This window comes from Camellia sinensis, chromosome 8, assembly GCF_055761805.1.
Source record: "Camellia sinensis isolate YWXY chromosome 8, ASM5576180v1, whole genome shotgun sequence".
Classification (NCBI taxonomy): Eukaryota; Viridiplantae; Streptophyta; class Magnoliopsida; order Ericales; family Theaceae; genus Camellia; species Camellia sinensis.
Window position 1 is genome coordinate 139,854,316 of NC_138968.1, and position 25,331 is coordinate 139,879,646.

The 25,331-nt window shown below is 36.3% G+C and overlaps 1 protein-coding gene across 1 annotated transcript; it reads right to left on the reverse strand.

Annotated features, from left to right (window-relative positions):
- Window positions 1-14,880: 14,880 nt before the first annotated feature.
- Window positions 14,881-20,385, reverse strand: LOC114319903 (uncharacterized). The gene is made up of 5 exons (XM_082885598.1): window positions 19,694-20,385; window positions 19,169-19,489; window positions 17,715-19,085; window positions 16,302-16,742; window positions 14,881-15,239 (listed from the first exon to the last, which is right to left on the reverse strand). The coding sequence occupies exons 1-4, from the start codon at window positions 20,364-20,366 to the stop codon at window positions 16,312-16,314; spliced, it is 2,796 nt and encodes a 931-aa protein (XP_082741724.1). The 5' UTR covers window positions 20,367-20,385; the 3' UTR covers window positions 14,881-15,239; window positions 16,302-16,311.
- Window positions 20,386-25,331: the final 4,946 nt, after the last annotated feature.

The window sequence follows — 25,331 nt, forward strand, 5'->3', positions numbered from 1 at the left end:
TCCACCTGTCAATAGGCCTTTTTCCCTAAGGAGGAACAAAACCGTGAGGCTCCGGCCAAAGCGGACAATATATTGACGGGGTGTGAGAGGACAAGCGTCGCAAAATTTGGCTCTAGAAAAAGGGTTGTCTGACAAACTCTCCCGCTGTTGTGGCCCAGTCCGCTGGGGGGTTATGTTGGGTCAATCCCACATTAACCAGGGAGGGATTCTCACTTCCACCTTATAAGCGCACTAGCCCCCTTCATTTGTCAATAGGCTTTTTCCCCCGAGGAGGAACAAAATCGTGAGGCTCTAGCCAAAGCAGACAATATATTGATGGGGCGCTTAGCGGACTGGGCCGCAATAGCGGGAGGACAGGCGTCACGAAATTTGGCTCTTTCGCGATGCTTGTCCTCTCGCGTCTCATCAATATATTGTCCGTTTTGGCTGGAGCCTCACGGTTTTGTTCCTCCTCGGGAGAAAAGGCCTATTGATAGGTAGAGGGGGCCAATGAGCCTATGAGGTGGAAATGGGAGTCCCTCCCTGGTCGATGTGGGATGGACCCAACATAACCCCCCAGCAGACTGGGCCACAACACCGAAAGAGTTTGCGGGACAACCCTCCTTCTATCGCCAAATTTCGCGACGCTTGTCCTCTCGTGCCCGTTAATATATTGTCCGCTTTGGCTGGAGCCTCACGATTTTGTTCCTTCTTGGGGAAAAAGGTCTATTGACAGGTAGAGGGGGCCAGTGCACTTATAAGGTGAAAATGAGAGTCCCTCTCTGGTCGATATGGGATTGACCGAACATAACCCCCAGCGGACTCAGCAATAATAGCAAGAGAGTTTGCCGGACAGCCTTTCCTCTAATGCCAAATTTTGCGATGCCTGTCCTCTCGTGGCCCGTCAATATATTGTCTTCTTTTGGCTAGAGCCTCACGGTTTTGTTCCTCCTCGAGGAAAAAGTCCTATTGACAAGTGGAGGGGCCCACTGTGCTTATAAGGTGGAAGTGGGAGTCCCTCCCTGGTCAATGTGGGATTGACCCAACATAACCCCCAGCGGACTAGGCTACAACAGTGGGAGAGTTTGCCGGACGACCCTCCTTCTAGAGCCAAATTTCGCGACGCCTATACTCTCACGCCCTATTAATATATTGTCCGCTTTGGTCAGAGCCTCACGATTTTGTTCCTCCACGAAGGAAAAGGCCTATTGACAGGTGGAAGAGGCCAGTGCACTTATAAGGTGGAAGTGGAAGTTCCTCCCTGGTCGATGTAAGATTAACCCAACATAACCCCCAGCGGACTGGGTCGCAATAATGGGAGAGTTTGCCGGACAGCCCTCCTTTCTAGCTCTAAATTTCGCGATGCTTGTCCTCTGGCGCCTCGTCAATATATTGTCGGCTTTAGCCGAAGCCTCACAGTTTTGTTCCTCATCAGGGGGAAGGACCTATTGACAAGTAGAGGGAGCCAGTGCACTATGAGGTGGAAGTGAGAATCCTTTCTCTAGTCGATATGGGATTGACCCAACACTATTTATAATAATGATTTTTTTTTTTTTTTTTGATCAGCAAAGAAAATTTTCATTAACAACATGAAATTAAAGGTACAGGAAGATGACATGCATCGAGAGAGATTCGGAAAGTACAAATTACCCTTACTACTGCTACTCGCATCCATACAACCAACCCCTTGGCCTCATTTTTTTTAATAAACAAGAGTTAAGAAGGACTTAACTAGAAAAATAAAATTCATGAATCCCCACAAAATTAACCCACACAACCCAAAACCAAAAACCAACACCAAATCAACAAACCACACACTACTATTCCGAATATTTTATTCACCCATGCTGCTACACTCCTAATGCCCAGCCAAGACTCACGCCATGAAAACCCACGCGCGGACAACACTCTGCCATAGCATCAAAAGCAAACCTGCTACACCCACTGACAACACCCAAGGCCACACTCCATCCATCTGAACATAGCCACTGACCAGCCACCCATCTGAACACAGCTTAATCACCACGCCAAGACCCACTTCCATGGTCAGAAACTTCTTTTCTGATTCAAAACTCCGAGCACTCAATGCATCCGAACACACCCAAAGACGATCAACACTCATGACCACCGCCGAACAAGACCCACTGCCATCTCCACTGCCATGGTCGGACACATCTATTCCGATCCAAACTCTGAACACACCCACTGACAACACCCAAGCCCACACCACGCCTATGCTGCTGCAACTCCCAATACCCACACCTATGCTGCTAATCCGACCGAGAAAACTCCATAGTCAACACCGAAAAACTCTAACGCCTATGCTGCTACAACTCCCCTGCTAAACTTGACATTGCAGCAACATTAGCTCGCTGATTCCTTCTCCAGTGGTGATGGCGGTGGTTCCAATACTCCTTCTTCATCTTTCTCACACCCACTGCATATCCAAACACCGACCAAACACCTACCAACCGCTGGGACACCACCATACAAATGGAAGAAGTTCACCCCTCAAACTTTCACTCGAAGAGGAATGCTCGAATGAAAACCAGACAGATCTGGAACGACTTCAACACCCATGTTTCTGCCCAAACAAAGCATCGATACTCCTCAAAAAATCTGAACCAGAGTTCACCCCTCAAGATCCTACTCGCAAAAGAGTGCTTGAATGAAGATCCTGGACATTTCCTGATGAAAACAACACACCACTACCCCCAAAGAATCAGCTATAACAGGCCTCGAATCACCAAAAAATAAAAATCTACCGCAGCACACAAAACACACCTAGGCGGAAAAATAATGAGGGAATCAAGTTTATTAAAGGAAAAGACTAACAAACAAATGCCGAAAAAGAGCTAGGCCAGCCGACCGCCATAGCCAAAGGCGGCGGCCGGCCGGCCCAAAAAGAGGCCTGGTGAGGAGGTTTTTAGAGAGAGAGAGAGAGAAAGACTGATTTATTTATAGTAATGATTTATGCTCAACTTGTGATTTTAAGAAAAATTATGCCTTTTCTTCTTTCTTTTTTTAGATTTGAAGAAAAACTGTGTATTTTAATTTGTAATTTTAAGATTATCACGTTAGGTATAACGTCAAGCTGGCATTTGACTCCCAACATAAAATTTTGACTACTAATCAATATTTTTAAGGGTGAGAAAATTATGGTATTCACCCTTTAAAGTTTGTATATCATATGTAAAAAATCTAGAAATCCCCTAGATATTGATTTGTGATTATGTAACAATTTCAAGCAGTATATAGTAATCCCAATCAAACAATCAAGACAAATCAACACAACGATTTTAACGTGGAAAAACCACAATTGGACACCTCCAACTGTGATTAAAAAACCACGGGCAATAGTCACAAAACAATCCACTAAGAAGATTTAAATGAATTACACAGGTATACTCTCAATCACCTAGCGAATCCACGCCTAATTGAACCAACCTCTATGTGCCTCTTCTAATCTCATCTTCACCTCGGAATTGTCTTTACGATGAGCCACTCCAGAATCCAACGAAGCTTCAGGCTCGAATCACTGAAGAACAACTATCTCTCTCTCTCTTGTGTATAACAAACAAAACCTTTGATGTACTCTCTTTAAACCATGAGTTGAATACTCAATAAAACATCAAAGAAAACTAACAAAATATCCGCAGATATAAACCTTAAGAACCAAAAAGAAGATCTGGAAGAATTGTGGAGTAGTCTAGTTTTAGGAGAAAACCAACTACTTATAGAAAACCAAAAGTAATTCTAGATTTGAAAGAAAACCCAATCCTTATTGAAATCCGAAAAACTGTGTTCGCGCGGTCCGCTCGAGCGCCCAACAGCCCGCTCGATCGTCTTCAGCAAAATATGCGCGTGATATAACAGAGGTCCGCTCGAGTGCTTGAAAACCCGCTCGAGCGCGAAATCACACCTTCCAGTATTTTTACAGACCTGACAAACTTATGAAACCCAGCATTCTCCGCTTGAGCGGGGGAATGTCCGCTCGAGCGGACAGGCAATTTTGAATGCATTTTTGCATTTTGCTTCGGGGGTGCTGCCCCTCAACCCCGCCGTGGCGCTGACCCGGACCCGCTAAGGGGCGTTGCCCCCTCGACCCCCACGAGCTGATCGGGCAGCTCGATCTCCGTCATAATCAGCGAAGTGGCAATCTTGAAAGCATTAGCATCACAAACTTCTCTGAAATGCACAATTCGGGTTGGATTCGCTTATAAACACTCATAGCCTCACTGAAATAAAAGTGCGAAAAAAAATACAACTAAAAGGAGTTTTGTCAAACGGGGTTGCCAAGAATAAAACCTAACAATAAGTATCTTATAATTAAAAATAAAAATAATATAATTTTATTCTTTTTAAGTTATAATTAAAAGAAAAAAAAATTACCGTAACTAAATACAATATGAAGTATAGCTAAAATAATGTCATAAATAATGAAGAAAATGATATAATTAAGAGTGTATATGGTACATTCTTTTTAAGGTTGTGTATATTAGAATTTTTCTTTAAGGGTAAGCTACATTGACTAACTCTGAAATTTAAAAATATATATATAATAAATTATATATATTTTTATTATTTTCACCTTCTTTTTTGTAAAATCTAATGAATTCAAACTAATACAAATAGTGAAAAAATATAAAAATTAACAACATACAATGCATATTTTCATATAAAAGAAAGGGAAATTTATTGAAAAATTCTTTTTCAAATGTTGTATCCCAATTAATCTATACGATATTTTTATATTATAATAAGTCGTATTATTTGGACATTTGATCTACCAAATCTTAATTTTCATATTTAAGGTATTTTATAGACATTTTTACCCTTACAAATATTTTTGAACAGTTAGCAATTTGGTAATATGAACATTCATATTTTACAATGTGAATATTCACATTGTCGTGTAAATGTTCACATTGACAATATTAACATTCACATTGATGGTGTGAACATTCACATTACAAAATATTCACATTGTAAATTTGAATATTATTAGGGGTATTTTAGTAACTATATCACCCATAGGACTTATTGAAACATAAGAAAATGATGTGGATTAAATGAAACATAAGTAGGTAAAAAGAGATTTATGAAAAAGTGTCCCTAAAAGAAATGATAATATTATTTTTTATGTACATAACTAACAAATTATTGATAAAAATTAAATCAAATGTTATATAAATTAACAGTTTAACAAAACTTAATAAAATTATGTTAAAATTATAAAATTTATTTTTTTTTTCAAATTTCAAAAAGAACTTAGTGTAATTTATTTATATTTTAAGGAGCGATGAATTTCACAAATAATTTGATAACTACCGTATTTTAATAAATAATTATATTTAAAATATAAATTTTCACTAAAAAGACCCAAATTATTAAGGGTAATTACTATTTAGAGCATTCACTCTAAGAATCTAGCTAGCTAAGAGCATCATTATCAGCCTTTTTAAATTTTTAGTCAAATTAAAGTTGAAAAACCTATTTCGTTATTTTAGCTAGTTGTAACACGTTCGCGAGGGACCCCGCTACAGTTCAGACTCGATTTTGTTTGCGGTTCTTAATCTGAACCAAAGAGTCCAAATCTGGCAAATCATTTTGAGAAAACAGATTTTTAGAAAAAATAAGTGCCAAACATGGACTGCTTTGCCAGATACAGAGTCGCCACCTAAATATTTTATTTTTGGGAAATTTAGGAAACCCTGACTCGGTGCCAAAGGCCACGTGTCCGTCATCACCAAAGTTGCCTCGGCTCGGGAGCTTAGGTACGATTGGAGAAGGTCAGCTATGAGCACCCCCTCTCGCCCGATCATAGATCGGCCTCTACTAACCGTGATATCCAATTTTGAAAACGTTATGTGTTCTTATTCCAGTTATTAGCCTAGAATTACTATGTTATGCACACAGCAAACAAGTATATACTAGATTGCCTAATTTGGAAATAAGCACTGCATATCCGTTTGTCTTGAAAAACACTTTGGAATTTGCTACTCGCAAGTAGGCTAAAATACGGATTTCAACGAGTTTTTCCAACTCAGACAATCCAACCTTCACCCACAGGCATTCAAACAGTTTATCACCTAAGCATCTAGCCACATGGTAAGCATGCTGTCATGATAGCATTCACACGCATGCAATATGCTAAAGCATGAAAATACTTACATCGTACTCCGTGCCAAAACAATAAACTAGTTAGCCAACATGTATGGTCCTAGTTCATGTCAAATTGACTAATGCAACACATACAGGATGCAATTAGAGTAGGCTCGGCTAACCTAAACATGGCATGTGAAATGCAATTAATTGATGCACGTATTCAATTTGGAATTGAAGTACAAATGCAGTTAGCATGATGTACCGAGCCCGGTGTATGCAAGACAAATGTATGGATGCACGCATGCATAGCATAAGGTATGCTAATTTAAACATGCCCTAATCTACCTTCATAAGCAGGTAAATAAAAAGGAAGGAAGAAATGGGGATTGGAAGACATGCACACACACGCACCCACACTTATTACAGATTCGCCCTCGCCCGGAGGGACCAAATAAATATTAGAGATAATTAACCTACAAGCTAATTAAATATTACAGGCCATCTAATTAGCTAAGAAAATTAACTAATCTAGGGAAAACCGATAAATCGCCTCGGGAAGAGAGCCCAATGCAATGCATGCTCGGTCCTGCTTGGAAGTACACGGCCATGCGCAAGCTGCCTCTGTTTTCCCTGCTATGCTCCTCTGAAGACTGCCAAAGTCTCAGGATGTGCATACTGGATGTTGAGGAGTGCCACCGGCTGGAGGGAATCATCACCGGCTGTGATTTGGTGTCCATCGACACACAATGAATCCATCGACCACCGATTTATTGCCGGTCGGCACTCTATGCAGTCGATCGGCAAGAAGTTCCTGCAGAACCTGTTTGACAGCAACAAAGGACAGAACTTTGCATGGCAATGCAATTCAAGCCATATATGCACCAATCATGTCCCTTATCATGTGAGTGAGTCAAAGGGACATACTCTTTGGTTCTCAGACCATCAATCGCGCATTTCCATGCGTGATGGCCCAGGAGACCAAGTGTGCACATTTTGATGTCAAATGCAATGCAAACCAACAAACCAAAGCCCAATTCCTATCACTAGATCAAGGAACAAGACATGCATGCTAGGTGCAATGCAATCTAGGCATGCAAGCTAAGGATGCAACATGGGAATGCAAGATGTACATGCAAGCATGCAAACAAACATGCAAGGTAAGCATACAAGCAAGCAAGGGATGGACTTAAGCATGATTTAGGCAGCTCTAATTAGGCCCAAAACAGTGGCCATAAGTGCTATGAAATGAGGACTAAACACACATACACACATGCACATGTTAAAGGGCTAACACTCAAGCACAAAAGGGCAACTCTCAAGCACACTTGAAAGAGACATAACATGGACTAATGGCATGCAAGGTAAGCATACAAGCATGTTAAAGGGACTGAAATAACATGGCAAATGGTCCCAACCCACTAAATTAAGGCAAGGATGCATGCTATACATTCACACACTTAAGGCCAACAAACCAGAAATGCAAAGGGGCTATACTAAGCATGCCAAAGTCGACCCAAACAGCTAAGGACAGACCTCAAACATAGCAAAATAAGCACAAAAGCTTCACAAAGCCAAGCCTAAAACATGCTAGAACAATGGTTTACAACCTAAGGCATGTTAAGGCAACAAAGTGGCATTACAAGGCATGTATGCTAAGCAAGCATGGTGTACCAAAACCAACATACAACAATGCTATTTCATGGCAAAATAAGCATAAATAACAGCCAAGGCATGGTCAACATGAGGCTTAGCTAGGTGCTCATTAAAGAGGCAAAAAATGACCCTTTTCAAGGACAATAAGGAGAGGGGGTGACCCTCCCCTTTTTGGGACTTCAAGGCACCATCCTTACCACTGAAATCTTGGGATTTCAGTGGTGAGGAGGTTCAAACACCAAAGTCCCGGAGCTCACTCAAAATAGCACAAAATGGAGCCCCTCAAGGCTTAAGAGGGATCAAACACCTCCAAACCACAAAACACTCTAAACAAACTATTTAGAGGGCCCAAAAACAGAACTTTTTATATTATACACTAAGCTCAAAAATAGTTCTAAGACAGGCAAAAATAGTATGCAAGAATGGGGTAAAAAGGGGTAAGATTGTTACCCTTGTTGACCTTCTTCACAAATGGTGGACCAGCCCCTTCCTTGAGCTCAAAACAGCTCCAAAGCTTCAAGAACAAACCTCTGGCCCTTCAAGAACCAAGAAAATGTGTAACACTATGTGTTTGTGTGCAATAGTAAGCCTAAATACACACAATACAAGAGAATGAGAGATATAGATATAGGATAGATACAAAACCCTAACCCTAGAACCAGAGCTTCTCTCACAACTTTTCTAACCTTTTTTGTCTAACCCTCAAGCCAAGAGAGGAGGGCTCCTCTTATAGAGAAGCCAATCTTGTAAAGCTTACTCAAGAAGCTAACAAGGAAGCCATCCCTCCATACACGTGTATGGAGGGGAACAAAATGCAAGCCAGCTGTATTAAAATATCTGCAAAAGCAGATGAACAGTAGTCGGCTGCTCAAAATTGCCATTTTGACAAAATGGACTACCGACCGGCAACAAAGAATGCCGACCGGCAATATACATTGCCGATGGAAACAAAACACCAGCCGGTGGCCTCTGGCCATGGCCGGTGATGTGTGGGGATGCCTCACAAGGCATTCCCTGCCCCTCCAAGGCAAAACACAAGTGTTTGGTGCAAAACCAGACACTAAACAGTCGAGTTCGGAGATCCTGAGGCAAGGCGCGTAGCCGAGACCTCCGGGAACTCCAAACGAACACAAACATGGATGATCACCGGGTGTTCAAACGGTGACGTCCAAGTCTTAAGGACGGTTAAAAATGGAGTGTCTACACTAGTCACTCGCTGCATCAAACTCTCTATCATAATTCAATCCTATTAAAATATTATTTTATTATTGTATTTTTTATTCTTTCTTTTTTTATTAAATTGATGAGGTAACACTCAAACAATTCTTAAAAATTACAAAAATGAAAAAGAAAAAAAAAATGCCGTTGATCGGTCGACTGGCTGGCTGGTCAACTGGTTAAAGTAATTTTCGGCATTTTTTCTTCTTTTGCTACAAGCATTCACGGAACATCCGGTGGGATGTCCGAAGGACATCCAGGTGGACGATCGGTTTAAAGATTTTGGCCTAGTTTTACTCCAGAAAATATAATAAAAAATCACGTAACGGATGAACAGTGCATCAACAAAGTTATTGAGGTATTGTAGGCTGATGAAGCAAGCATTTGACGATTAGCTATATTTTAATTTTTTGTTATTTTGGTGATATTGATTCGCATGCTCTAAATTTTCACTAAAAAGACACAAATTATTAAGGGTAAATACTATTTAGAGCTTTCACTTCAAGAATCTAGCTAGCTAACCCCGACGACATTCTCTACCATTTTCCACTTCAACAAATTTCAAGAAAGGCCCAAAATCAAACCAAACAGCCCTTAAACCAACGCAAATTGTGAGAGAGGGAGAGAGATGGCAGGGTATAGAGCTGAAGATGAATATGATTACTTGTTCAAGTTGGTTTTTCTTAGGTTTTTATTCTTGGCAACCCCGTTTGACAAAACTCCTTTCAGATGTATTTATTTTCGCACTTTTATTTCAGTGAGGCTATGAGTTTATTAGATGCGAAATTGCAAAATGCATGTCCATCATTGCTCGCTCGAGCCAAGGAGTTCTCGCTCGAGCTAGGTCTCGCTCGAGCCAAGGAATGCGCGCTCGAGCCAAGGATTGCGTCCATACAAAAACCTGAAAGAGTGTATTCCTCGCTCGAGCCAAGGATCCGTCGCTCGAGCCAAGGCACTAGTAGAAATCATGAAAAATACACTGCTCGCTCGAGCCAGAAAAGCTTCGCTCGAGCGAACCTCAGAATCCGGATTTCTCAAGAAGTTTGTTTTCTTCCCAATCTTGGATTACTTTTGGTTCTCTATAAATACTTGGTTTTCTCCCAAAAACTAAGTGATTGATTGAAGTCCTCCAGATCTTCTTTTTGGTTCTTAAGGTTTATATCTGGGGATATTTTGTTTGTTTTCTTTGATGTTTTTATTGAGTCTTTAACTCATGATTTAAAGAGAGTACATCAAAGGTTTGTTTGTTATACACAAAAAAGAGAGTTATTCTTCAGTTGTGGATTCTGAAGAATTCGAGCCTGAAGCTTTGGTGGAATCCGGAGTGGCTCATCAGAAAGACAATTCCGTGGTGAAGATGGGGTTGGAAGAGGCACATAGAGGTTGGTTCAATTAGGCGTTGTGGATTCGCTAGGTAATTGAGAGTATACCTGTGTAATTCCTTTAAATCTTCTTAGTGAATTGTTCTTGTGGCTGTTGCCCGTGGTTTTTTGATCACAGTTGGAGGTGTCCAATTGTGGTTTTTTCCACATTAAATCGTTGTGTCTCTTTGTCTTGATTGTTTGATTGTTTGATTGGGATTGTTATATTCTACTTAAAATTGATACATAATCACAAATCAACATCTAGGAGATTTCTAGATTTGTCAGTTTTGATTGGTGATTCAGGTGTGGGTAAATCAAACCTTCTCTCGAGGTTTACGAGGAACGAATTTAATCTGGAATCCAAGTCCACTATTGGGGTTGAGTTCGCTACCAAAAGCCTCAACATTGATGGCAAGGTCATCAAACCTCAAATTTGGTACACTGCTGGTCAAGAAAGGTCTCTCTCTCTCTCTGAAATTTTGTATTTTCTGATATGGGTATGTTTCTATTTGTATGTGTATGTATCTACATGTGTATGCTTGTTGATGTATGTCCATCATCCATGTCTCCAAGTGTACTGCAATTATGTATTTGTTTGTAGAGTTAGCTCTGAATTCTTGTGTTTTTACTTGAATTTTTAATGGGTTTCGTTGGGCCAGGAAAATTAAATGATTATCTGTGAAGTTCAACAATTTTTGATGTGGGTTTTGATGTTTAATGACATTCTTAATGGTCTTTGAAGCCACAAATGGCTATTATTTACAATAATGATTTTGGCATATCCCACCCAATATGACATTCTGTGGGTTAGTGCGGTGATTTTGAAGGAATCAACTTCTTGTTTGACTAAATACAAATTACAATGAAGCTTGGTTCCATTCAGTATCTTTATAATGACTGTGTACCTCAGTTCATAGTGAAAGATGTAAAATAGGGAAGCAACTTCTTTACTTCCTTTTGTAAGTATATTTTTCTAACATAGTTAACAAACTTTTAAGCTGATTAGCATGGAGGCATACCTATGGAGCTTCTAATTGCACCAAAATACAAACCTCTTTGCAACCATTTTCTAATTAATCTTCTCTTCAAAATTTAAAATTTTCATTTTATCTCTTTACACTCCCCATAATTCCACCCATACCCTCGGCCCTAATTTCCCAGCGTCTCATTACACCTTTATTCTTTCAAACCCTAACTCCATCCCACCCCAACCACCACCTTTGACCTCCATAGTTGCCACCTCCAACCACCAACCCCCTCCCCCCACTACAATTCATGTATAATACAAAGTAAATACAATTGTAAAGATGCTTGGTCAGAATCATATAAACAGATAGTAATGTACCTTCTACAAATAATTCTTTGTAGAAAACAAGTTTAGAGAATGACAAACTTTTCTGTTTAAAGTATGATGGGAAACAATATCTTGCCTCCTGTTAGCTTATTGAAGTTAATAAACAGTTGATTGAGCAGAGACAGAGAATCAAGCTCCACAGGAATTTTTCAGGCTAGCCTATTGCGATAACATTCATGAGCAACAAGGTTAGCGCAAACAGATATATTGGCGGGAATTTCACCAGTGATTGAATTATTGCCTAGTTTCAATATTCGCAGTCTTTGTAGATGGCCGAGTTCAGGGGGCATTTGATGAGTGAAGCTATTGTTAAGCAACCACAGTTCCCTAAGGAAGCTCAGATTTCCAACGTGAGGCGAAATGGAGCTTGTCAATATTCGCAGTCAACCTCTTGTGGCGAGGGCCACATGTTATGCCAGCCCATTGACAGAAGTGGACAAATTCATTCCACAAATTCAGAGCTCCAAATGGATCACTGGTTATTTGAGCCTTGAATGCGAGCATTGCTAGCTGATCTGTCTCATTCCTGGCTACACGAACACGATGAGTGGTAGAGCCTGAACCATCCAAACACACCACGAGAACAAAAACAACAACAACAACAACATGCATGAACTGAAACAGAGTCCATGACATTGTTGAAACTAATATTAAACTCATCTAGGGAAATAGTGTTCTCTTCAATGTTCTAAATCACTTCTTCCTTTTATTTTTATTTTTTTATTTTTCTCTCCCTATTAGGCTTAAAGGTTTCTCGATCAATCCCATCTCTCACTGTATTTATTCAAGAACCCAACAATGAAAGTCAGTCTTGCAGAAAAAAAGTCATGATCATGATCAAGATCATGCATTTGCCATCAATCTATAGTTTAAATTCATTCTAAAACTCACACTACCGATTCAATCTCCACCCCACAATCTAAACCTTTTTTCTTTTACTTTTTAAATTCCTATCCAAATCTATAATCTAAACATAGCCTTAAACTTTTTTTTATTAAATTTAAAATCAAATGAAATTTCATTTTACTCCTCAAACTATCATTTAAAAATTAATTTAATCCAGATTTTTTTAATAATAATTTTATACTTAAACTATGCCATTTTATATTAATTTCACCCTCACCATTAGCTACCATGTATAATCAAATGGAAGTTGCTAATATGACACCAAAATTTAATTTGAACTTCACTTTACCCCTCGAACTATCTAAAAAAATATCAATTACACCCCTGAGTATATTTAAAAAATTAATTTAAATTTACTTGCAAACTATCTTCTTCTTCTTTTTTGTTGTAAGGTAAATTTAAATTTAATCTCTACTGGCACAATCATCTTAGTTCCACCTCTGCTTGCAGTTAATTTTTTTTAAATACATGTGATGTTGTTATGTGACTACAAATGTTCGATTAATCTATTTTTTCATGAATAATTTACTTGAAAAATCTTACAATTTAAATGATTTAAATCATCAAACTAATCTAAAAAAAAGCCCACATAAGACTGCACAACAAACTACTCTGCCTCGTGAATACAACAACAACCCCTCTTCCCTAACAGTTCAACAATCACCTCTCATATCCACTCATATCCAATAAAAGACAGTATATGTCTTGAGTCATTACAACTAAAGCCCCCAAATCCACTATTGCCCATTCATGGTCATCCCACCCAACCCACTTAATTTGGGATTTTTCTAGAAGTTTACACAATTTGTATACAAACATGAAAAATTTACAGAATTTGTATTTAAAATGATAGTATTGTAGTGTGACTTATCATTTTAAATTAAAATAACATTTAGTTATACAAAAAATTGTCACTGCTATATCATTTTGTTAAAGAATTCTATATAAATAGTATTTTCGTATAAGTTGACATCAGCCAATAAATTTTAGTTAGATTGGAAGCCTTATCTCATTATAATCCAAAGAGAAAAAAAGATGGCAATAGGTTGCCATAAGTCAAGTCTTTACCCCATAAACAATGGCTCTTGAGGTATCAATTGTTAAAAACACTATTATACTCAGATTAAAAACAATTAGAACTTGAACATATATATATATACAGGAACTACCAAATATATATATTCTAAAATGATTTTTACACTTTAAACTTTAGAGGATGATTCTTGTAATTAACCTAATCGATTTCTCTAGTTTTTAAGTTAATAGATCTGTTGTTGGGTGTGAATTCTCTAGTTTTGGAGAGTAAGCAAAACTTACTTTCATTGGAACTAAGTACTAGTGCCCAAAGCTGGAAGTTTTCATCCCAAATCCTAATAATAACAAGCAGTTTTTATTCCTTTAATCTTTTAAACTTATAGTTATGTTTGATTATCAGATTAGGTTGACTAGGATAATGTATGTATGGGATTACTAGTGTGGTGACATTAAACTGTTGATGCAAGATAACTGGTATTTGCTTGTGCACCAATGTAATTGGTTTTGATTAAATTTATGCAATTACGTAAAAACACTCGTTATATAAAATGTAACTATGTTGTTTTAGTCACCAAACCTTTTAATCCAAATGAACTATAAGAAACCAATGTAATGTCAGATTTACCATATTCTAAATATCAATGCACTTGAATGCAATTCTGTAAGTATTTAATAAATTCAATAAATTTGAAAAGGAAATCTAGGCTATTTACCCCGAAGCATATAAACTTCAAACAAGTAGAAAGTTTAAAAAGGACACATCAACAGGTCTTGAAACTTGCAAACAGGCAAACTACTCTTACCAACTAAAAAAACAGACAGCAAACAATCGAGTCTATAACAGCTTTAACACAACAAAATCATAAGAAAAACAAAATAAAATATTCTTCATCCCAGCTAATTGAGTTTAGATAGTATTCTTCACATTTCTCTAATTATTACAAGCAAACATAATACATACAAACCATATCTTAGTTTATATCACACCACATATATATAGATTATAAGAAGTTTTACAATTACATCTTGTTTAGGCCATTGCAAGTCATATCCGTAACTATGGAACCTATTTTAGAGTAAATGATAGAATAGCCATTGCAAGTCGTAGCCTTCTTAAAAAGTACATTTAAATGAGAAAAGTTGAATGTCTGCTTGAGACTAACATAAAATCATTAAAAAAATAAATAAATAAAGAAAATAAATTAAAAGATAGGATCATGTATGTAACACGCGGCCAAAACAATAATTTTCAACATCACATAGTTGTGGAGTGGACAAATATCTTCAAGTCCAATCAGACCTCAAGATTGGCTGGAATATATAATCTAATCCCATTCTCTTATACCTCCGAACAAACACAACAAAGATTATAAGTTCTACAGCAACGGCAACAGGAACCATTGCAAGTCATATGAACCTATTTTACAGTATAAAACAAGATAGATAGCCATTGCAAGCCATAGCCTTCCTGAAGTACATTTAGATGAGAAAAGTGCATGCTTGAGACAAACTAAAAACATATAAGAAGCGGGGAAAAATCAAAAAAGAAATTAAAGCATAGGATAATATAATGTAGTTGCTGAGTCAACAAAGATCTTAAATTCCAATCAGACCTCAAGTACCTAAGAGAAGAGAAAAACGACCAAGTAAAACTTCAAACAGTATGATGAGAAATGATAAACAATTAAAATAAGACACAAAAAAGAAGTTGAAGCAACTTGGAATTAGTTTTTTTTGGTACCTTACTGAAGAAGGGTTTAAAAATATGTTATTGTTAACCAATTACTCATAAGATCATAAAAGGAAAAAGAAAAAACATAGAAGTAAAGAACAACACTTGCCCTTATCTAGTGTCATGTTTCGAGCTTAATTGAATGCAAAATTCCTGGAATGAGTGTAACCGATAATACATGCAACAAAATGTCAGTTTGCCTTTTGTCTTTCTTTTTCAACAACTAGTGCAATCTAAACAACGCTGCCCTCCTTAGGAATAGATAAGCCTCTAAGGCTTTGCAAGGGATTAAAACAGAGTAGTTGCACAATACTCCATCAGTTGCTATATTTTTCAAGCCTAGCCATATGTAAATTAAAAAACTTGAAGTTACACTTCCATTAATTCCGTTATGTGTATAACCAAAGTGCACTGACCACTATAGTTGTGTCAAGACATTCAAATGCTTCCAATTTCTAACCAATTTTGTTTTCCAGATTAAGTTGGAGGGGATTATAGGGGAAAGAACTTCACAACTCTGAAGTTATAGAGCTGAGGTTCCAGTATTGTGGAATAAGATTTTGGCAATACGGGTTGATTAATATTGATTGATTTTTGCTTATGTATTATTCTTAGTAATATTTGTAATGTGAATCTAGTTGAATTATTTGCTCAAGTTTGTAGAAGAACCGTAGTTTTGACAGAAAGAAAATAAAAAACCAAAGAAAAAAAGAATTTCCATTCGATAATGAAACCATCATGCTTGACAGGAACCATAACTGATTTTTTGTCACCTTCAAAATGTCAATGTTTAAGAATGTGGTCGTTTGGGTGAAGTATAGCATGTCTAAGGTGTTATGATTTATATGCCACAAGACAAACTAAAGTTTGTTGGCCTAGTGTAGAATTGCGACAGTTTTAGTAATAAATGTAGGTATATTCTTCAGTTACTAAGAAAGTGACAGGGTCATACCTACTCATGATCACACTGTAATTCTAGCTCTTCTTCCTCCATGAACTCCATTAGTTCCGAGAAAGTTGTTCTTGATCACAAGCAACTGAGTAACAACATGATTAATGGTTGGTCTATCTCTTGGTAGCTCTTTTGAACAGGCGATTCCAATATTAAGTATTGAAATCAAGCATGCATAAATTTTATGACTGCCAATAGAGCTCTGATTCTGAGTGTTTTTGGTGCTTGAGCTTCCCTTCCCAATTTCTCTTTGTTGAATTAGTGTTGGATCAACAACGCTCGCTACTTGTTCAGGTAAAGCCATATTAGCAAAGTTATGGAGACTCAGACTATCACTAAACATGTTATCAATAGGTCTCTTCCCTGTAAACATTTCCAATAAGAGGATACCATAACTGTATACATCACCAAATGTCGTCACCTCATTTCCCATACCATACTCTGCAATAGATGCATCATTCAAAGTAAATACAATTGTAAAGATGCTTGGCCAGAAGCATATCAAATAATAGTAATAGTAATGTACCTTCTACAGATAACTCTTTCTAGAAAACAAGTTTAGAGCATAAAAAACTTCACTGTTTAAAGTAATATAGGAAAGAATTATGTCACTTCTTGGTGAGATAACAATATTTGGTGTGTCTGCTTATGTCATGAGAGAGGCCCAACTTAAAACAAGTTTGATTGTTTCCCAGTGATATTTATGAAACCAAACAGTTGATGGTTCAATATCTTCTTAAGAAATAAGCAGTTGAAGCTTGGGTGACAGTTTAACTTTATCCAATTAGGTTTGTATTCATCAAACTTATTAACTTAAAAGAAATAGATAGGAAGATTGAAATTAGCAAAAGAGGATTTTCTAATCTTCTCTTCATGTTATCCTATGACTACACACATAGGAGATGAACAAAAGTTAGATATTGTACTTTGTTATGCTTTCACATTTTGCACCAAGAAAAATACTAAGATTTCTCAATATTGGTGCATTTCCATTGAATGCAAAAATAAACGTAAATACAATTATATGGATTATGATTTGTAGACAACAAGATAGGAGATGTATGGAAAATCCTCTAAAAAATGGTATTGTATATTGGGTTGTATATTATAAGCAAGAAACTAATGAAATTAAGAACCTGCATTCCTTTGAGTTTCATATTTTTCAGACTAAATTATTTGCAACAAAAAAGAAAAAAAAACTTTTAAATAACACATTGGAAAGTATTTGCCAAACATTGATTTTCATGCATTTGAATGGCAAATGATGTTGCGAGAAATAAAACCAAAGAACCATCTGCTTTACTTCATTGATCAAAGGAGCATAGTTGATGGATATGCAAATCAGACTATAAAGTACGTTGGAAATTGAAGGTGAAAAAGAATACCAAAAGAGGGCCTATGAGATACATTTACCTGGAGCAGCATAACCAACTGACCCTCTTAAGCCAATGGAACTTGATTGAGTTGCAGAAGAATTATAGGTGCCTTCTGGAAGGAATCTAGCTAACCCAAAATCGCCTACATGTCCAATCATTTCATCATTCAGAAGAACATTGCTCGGCTTCAAATCACAGTGAACTATTGGTTCCGAGCAATGATGGTGAAGATAATCAAGTGCAGAAGCAACATCAACGGCAATATTTAACCTTTGTAGGAGGTTTAAATTTCTTGATTCGACATGCACCTCATCTTCATTTTCATTTGCATGTAACCAATCCTCTAGGCTACCATTGACCATGAACTCGTAAACCAGAGCTTTGAAATCATTACCATTATAGTCAACACTTGAACAGGCTGTGAAAACCTTGACAAGATTTCGATGTCTGATGCCCCTCAAGGCCTCACACTCAGCAACAAAACTCTTGGAAGCTCCACGGAATTGAAGGTTTAGTACCTTCACTGCAACAACTTTTTCACCGTGATCAAGAATTCCTTTGTAGACTGAACCAAAACTACCCATGCCTATCATGTTGGCTGGAGAGAACCCATCAGTTGCCTTGAGTAGACTTTGGTAGGACAATTTCACATAAGACTTCCCTAAAAATCTCAAAGAGGGTACTTTTGTTGTCTTTCTAAAGCAACAAAGATATAGTAAACACAACACTATTACTAGTCCCAGAAGCCCAAACGATGTGGGGATTATTATTTTCAAGATGAGTGTGAATCTTTTCCTTTTGAATCCCTTGGTACTGCAACTGTGCAAATGTAGTTTAGGTATACCACCACAAAGCTTGTTGTTTCCCCTAATAGAAATAGCCGTTGCATTTTTAAATATGCCTATTTCTGGTACTGCACCCTCAAAATCATTGAATGATAGATCTAATTTTTGTAAGAAGACAAAGCCCCCTAAATAGTCTGGGATTTTTCCAGAGAAATTATTGTGAGAAAGATCTAATTCCTCAATACCTCTCAAAAAACTTAAAGATGAAGGAAGAGTTCCCCAAAAATTATTGCTCTGCATATATAAAACTCTCAATTTTACACAATTAGCAAGAGTGCTTGGAATTTTGCCAGACAACATGTTCCTAGAAACATCTAATTGTTCAAGATTTATTAAATTCCCAATTTCTGGTTGTATGGACCCAGCCAAATGGTTATCATGTAGGTCCAAGTTCAATAATGATGAGAGAGTTAGAACTTGTTTGGGAATGGTACCACTAAGATTGTTTCCATCAAGAAACAGATCTACAAGGGGGCATTTTCCCAGACTTGGAGGAATGTTGCCATGTAGATTATTTACGTCTAAATAAAGATACTCTAGTGAAGTCAAATTTTCAAAGACAATGGAATTTTCCCATAGAATTTATTACCTGAGAATTCCAAAATTTGTAGCTTTTGTAGCTTCCCAATATCAGCAAAAATGTTACCGATGAAATGATTGTGTCCCATTCCCAAACCCAGCAAATTGACCAAATTCGCCATCTCAGTTGGGATGCTCCCACCTATTTTATTGTTATCCAATACAAGGATACCAAGATTAGTGGACAAATTGCCAATTGATTCTGGCAACACCCCTCCAAAGTTGTTGAAGTGCAGCCCCAAAGTGTTCAAATTGGTGGCATTGGTCAATGAGCTAAGAAAATTCAAGTCACCAGCTTCCCCTGTTCCAAGATGATTGTGGTCAAAGGTTAACTGCCTAAGATTGTGCATCTTTCCCAAAGGAGGCACTCTTCCAATAAATTTATTTGCTGCCAAGTCAAGGTGATACAGTTTGGTTGCATTTGATATTGAAATAGGGATGGATCCAGTAAACAAGTTAAAAACAACTGAAAACCATTGAAGAGTTGGAAAAGAAATTCCAAGATCTAAGGGAAGTCTCCCTTGAACTTGGTTCATTCCTATATCAAAAGCTGCGATGGAAGAGAGATTAAAGATTGAGGAAGGAATAGTACCAAACAACTTGTTCTCCCCCAATCCAAGAATGTGTAAGTTTGTCCATTGGCCCAGGGCTTCAGGTATACTCCCATTGATATTATTGTAACTTGCATAGAATTTAATAAGGGATGACAGATTCCCTAAAGTATAAGGAAGGCCACCTGTTAGATTGTTTCTTCCAATGGACAACAGCTCGAGCTTTGACAGAGAACCAAGCTCCACAGGAATTTTCCCAGCCAGACTATTGCCAGAAAGCTGAAGGAAAACAAGGTTAGAGCAAGCAGATATATTGGCGGGAATTTCACCACCAATAGAATTATTGCGTAATGACAATATTTGCAGTCTCCGTAGATGGCCAAGTTCAGAGGGGATTTGATGAGTGAAGCTATTGTTACGCAACCACAGTTCCCTAAGAAAGCTCAGATTTCCAATGTGAGGAGAAATTAAGCCTGTCAATTTTCGATGATCCAGTATCAACTTAGTCACCCTCTGGTGTCGTCGGCCACATGTTATGCCAGCCCATTGACAGAAGTGGATGGATTCATTCCACGAGTTTAGAGCCCCGAAGGGATCACCGGTTATTTCAGCCCTGAACGCGATCAAGGCTAGCCGATCCGTCTCATTCCCGGCTACATGAACATGATGAAGATGAGTGCTAGAGCCTGAACCACCCAAACACGAACCCCCCATGAGAACAAGAACAACAACAACAACAACAACAACAACAACAACAACAACAACATGCATGAACTGAAACGGAGTCCATGACATTGACGACACTAATATTAAACCCATATGAGGATTGGACGCTCTCATTGAATTTGAGAGAGTATAGTATATAATATTGTCTTCAGTGTTACTATTATATTGAGAAGACTCTATGTCAAACTTACGGAACAGTAAACAGAGTATTTGAATTAGGAAAATGCTAACAAGTAAAAAAATACTAATAAATAAATAATTAAGAGATAGTGAAATAATAAATACAGATTTTTGGTAATTATTAAATGTCTAATTAAATGGGTGGTTCTCTACCGGAAAAGACGATCATGTGCACTTATTTTGGAAATAAGGTTAAAAGTTAGTTTATTGGCTTTTTAGTTTTGTTGGGTCATATCATCTCTTTACTTTTTTTTACACATTTTTTCAAAAAATTTAAATAAAAAAAAACAGAAAGTCAACTTTTAACTTACTTCCCAAAATAAACTAACCTCATACAAAATTTTTATTACAAAAAAAATATTTAACTTTAGCTTTCACACTTTTAGGGGAATGCATCATAACTTTGTTATTCATAATTTTTATCACAAAAATTAATTATTTTCATCACAATAATTTTATAACTCTCACAACAAAAATCATAACTTTTCTTGCGATATGTACTTTTTAAGAGTGCACATTGTAGTATTTCCTTTCTCGAATATAAAAAAATAAATAAATTTATATACAAACAATTTATTCAATAAATTGTTTTGTTGAAATTATTTTTTGATAAAATTTTAATTTGTTTTTTGTATTTTCAAAAAAGGAAAATTAGTCTAAGGTCCCTCCTCCACTTTTCATAATGGAAGAGATCCACAAAATTATTTTTTGATGTCTAAAGTCCCTAAACATAACTCAGAGAAATTTGACTCTTCTCATTCTCTACTCTCTCTCTCTCTCTCTCTTCTACATCAAACAGTGCTTCGTCTATCTCTCTCTCCTACATCAAACCAGTGCTTCATCTTCGCTGAGCAGCCCTCACCACCTCTTGAAACGCCGCCACACTACAAGGAACCACCAACCCATCTCTCTGCTCGAACCCAAACTCATCATAAGCTTTCTCTAATAGCATCTTGAACAGAAGAGGACTATGGTGGTGAAATGTTAGGGTTTGAGAGTAGAGAAGCTGGGGATGTGGTTGGTGGTGATGGAATTGAAGGAGAGGAAGTGAAGGAGAAGCAGAAAGGAGTGCCGACGGTGATGAGATGCTTTGACAGAGCGAAGATTTTTGTTAAGGCCGGTGATGGCGGGAATGGGGTGGTAGTGTTCCGGCGAGAAAAGTACGTGCCATTTGGGCTAGACTGAAGCCGCTGCTTCTTGATCAAACCCAGTGGTGATTTCCGGTGAGTTGTTCCCAACTCATCTCCTCGCAGTTGTCGTCACTGAATCTCCATATTTCCTTGTCAGTAATATGTAATGAACTGTATGAAGAATGCAGAGCTGGGTTGTACTTTCTGTTCATCACTTACTTGGAAGAAGAAAGCAATGCATGTTCTGTTGGTGAGTGTACCTAACTTCCAAATATTGGTTCCACCCCCACCGATCTCTTTCTCAAGATTCGTGAACCTGTGTTAATTGAGCATCCTTCTAGGAGTCCAACAACAGCTAATATTGCAGCGCCTGTTGACCATTGACGACGATGACCAGGTATGACCTGTGATGAAGTATGGGTTTGAGATTTTCTCTGGGTGAAGTAAATTTCTCTGGGTGGAGAGGGAAATTTATCTGGTTTTGAAGAAATTCTCTGAGTTGAATCCAAAGAAAAGAATCGAATTTTGTCTGATGAGTGAAGTCCAAAGAAATTTTCAAAATTTCTCTGGAAAGTCTGAATTTTCTCTGAAGAGTGAAGTCCAAAGAAATTTTCAGAATTTCTCTGGATCAGATTTTCTCTAGCCGAATTTTCTCTGGATTGATGTTAAGGGACCTTAGACATTATGAAAATATTAAGTGTCCTTTATGCTATAAAATCTTAATACCAGGGACCTGAAAAAAAATCCCCCTTTCAAAAACTACCTTCTCATAAAAATAAAATGCATTTATAATAAGGGAAAATTTCATTGTTAGAAGTTCTAACTTAGAACAAAACATTGAAAATGAAAAAGATATTGGGGGTGTTTGGTGCGGCTGGTAAAACAGATTATAAATTATAACTTAATGGATTATAGATTATAATTTTAATCAGAAGTTGTTCAATTGTTTGGTGCAATTGCTAAATTATAAAATTAAGTTGCTGAGTAGTGTTTGGTAAATAAATTGCAAAATAGCTTTTTGAATTAACTTTTATTTTTTTGTTATTCATTACTAGTTTACATTTCCCATAAAAAATAACAATAATAATCCATAGTCTATTTGGGTCTTTTTTCTATTTTTTAAAAAATCAAAAATCAAAAATCAAAAAAATCTAAGGATATAATTGTAAATTAACATACCTACAGAAGAAGCTAATAAACAGAAGCAGGGGGTGAACAGCTTCTCATAATCAACTTTTTTGAGTTACAATAACTTATTAGAATCAAAAGTTATTTGAAATAAGTTTAACCAAATATTCCAAAATAATTTTTTCAAAACTAAAATTTGTAATTTGTAATTTGTAATTTGACCAAAACAAGCAACACCAAACGCACCCCCATTCACTTACGCAAAAAGCACGTCCCCATAGAACTCTCTCTATCTCTCTTTTGTTCAGTTGACTTGTTGACTTAGATGGTATTTGGAAAGTGGGTTTTTATGTAGGTTTTTTTAGATGTAAGATATTATTGAAGAAAAAAAATTTTGTGCTTAGGAAGATAGTTGTGTTTTTTTGTGGTTGGATGTGATATTTGTGAGAGAAAAAGTGAAATGATTATGGACTTAGATGTGATATTTTGTTGAGTAATGCTAGAGACCCCAAAAATTCTACCAAAAGTTTTACCAAATGTCTCACATGGGTGTGGGACCCACACAATGTGGGTTCCATGTAGGTCCCACACCCATGTGAGACATTTGGTAAAATTTTTGGTAGAATTTTTGAGACCTCTAGCATTTTTGTATTTTGTTTGGATGTGTTTTTTTTTTTATTTTGCAAAATTTTTGTCTTTTAGTGGAAAAAATGAGAAAAAACCCGACTACAATTCTTCCCAAACACCACAAGTTAGACTTAATTGAGGGAGAAATTATTCAATATTCTTATAATTGATACTTAACTGTTTATCTCTCACAATTTTAATACAAAAATAACGGCTCTCATGGTTTAAATCAATAATAATTTTTCATCGCGCAGAGGCATCAACCAAATGTATTACTGATTACTCAAAATATATTAGGGGGAATGGAAAACAATTCTTAAAAACAAAACCACATGAAAAACAATTCTTTCACCATCTTGTTATCATCCTCCGCAATTTGCCTCTCCTTTTCCTCACAGTAATGCCAAGTGTTCAAAAAAATTATTCAGAAAAATATAAACAAAAAAAAAAAAGGTGAGTGGAGATTCATTTCAATTATAAATTTTATTATACAAAAACTAAATTTAAGTCACACATCAAATTTTGAGATAAATTTATTGGCAATTTTTTTACATTCCTATTATTGTCATTTTTCAAAGCAAATTAACATCAATCGTTCAGCAAAATATTACAAACTCAGAAATTTTATTTAAAAATTATTCAAAAATATCAATGTATAATTCAAATTCATTTTACACATGCCCTATACAATATATAAACTGTCATTCTTCACCCAACATCTTATTCTTAACCCAAATCTAAGATAAGATTATGGCCTTGTTTGGCAAATGTTATTTTTTGGCTTTTTAGGCTAAAATCAATAAAAAAACAAAATAGGTTAAAATAGCCAATAAGAAAAAATCTCACATCAAATCCATAATCATTTCATTTTTTCTCTCACAGACATCACACCAAACTATAAAAAAACGTATCTAAAGCATCTACCATTTCATTGATTTAATTGTCTTTTCAGTCAATTGGTTGTGGAAAGCATAACACAAAAGAGAGAGAGAGAAAAAAAATAAAATAAAAGGCAAATTACCTACACATCTTTAGAGATTTAACGAAATTACAGATTCTTCTCTGAGGTTTCAAAAATTACATCTCACCTTATCACAATTAACGCCGATAACGGATATGATAAATTGAATAAAATACCCTTTTGACAAATAAGGGCAAATTATCTACACCCGTTGAGGTTTAACTAAATTATAGATTTCTCCCTGAGGTTTAGCTAAATTACAGATTCCTTCTAAGATTTAGCTAAATTATCATTTTTAAATAAGTTATGAAATGCAAAATTAAAGTGGAAAAACACTTATCACACTACAAAAAATTAAGGTTGTAGAGAACAAAATTTAGGAACAATTATTTTTAGAGGACAAAGTAATTTTGTTGCGAAAAGTGTTGTTATTATATTTTTAGCAACGAAAATTGAACATTAGTGATTAATTATTATCTTTTTGGTATCAAATTTTTTATCTTAAAAATAAACCATTTTGAGACTAAATTATTTTGTTCCTAAAAGTCTATTTATTATTGACATTTTCAAAATTTTATCGCTAAAAGCCTTATTTTTTACTTTTCAGGACAATCCTTTAGCGACTATAAAAATTAGTCCATAAATGTCTTTTGCAACCAAAATTTCACTTTTAGAGATCAAAAAAATTGGTCTCTAAAACTCTTATATGTTGTAGTGTCAGATGGTGAAAATATTATAAATTAACAAATAATTAAATAAGTTAAAAATACAAGAAATGGCTTGTCAAAAAATTATTCGAATATGTTTGGTTTGATTTTTAGAAATTTATTTTAAATTTTTTTTAAAAAAATTAAAAATTAATTTGGTTAAGAAATAAAAAATAAAAAATAATCATTATTTTTATATAATTTTATCTTTTGAGTGGTT

Coding starts and splice junctions, on each gene's coding strand:
- LOC114319903 (XM_082885598.1), bottom strand. CDS start 20,366: ATGGGGGGTTCGTGTTTGGGTGGTTCAGGCTCTAGCACTCATCTTCAT. Junction 19,490..19,693: donor GGGGGAGAACAAGTTGTTTG/GTACTATTCCTT, acceptor TTGACTTGGCAG/CAAATAAATTTATTGGAAGA. Junction 16,743..17,714: donor AGTTGGTTATGCTGCTCCAG/GTAAATGTATCT, acceptor CATCTATTGCAG/AGTATGGTATGGGAAATGAG.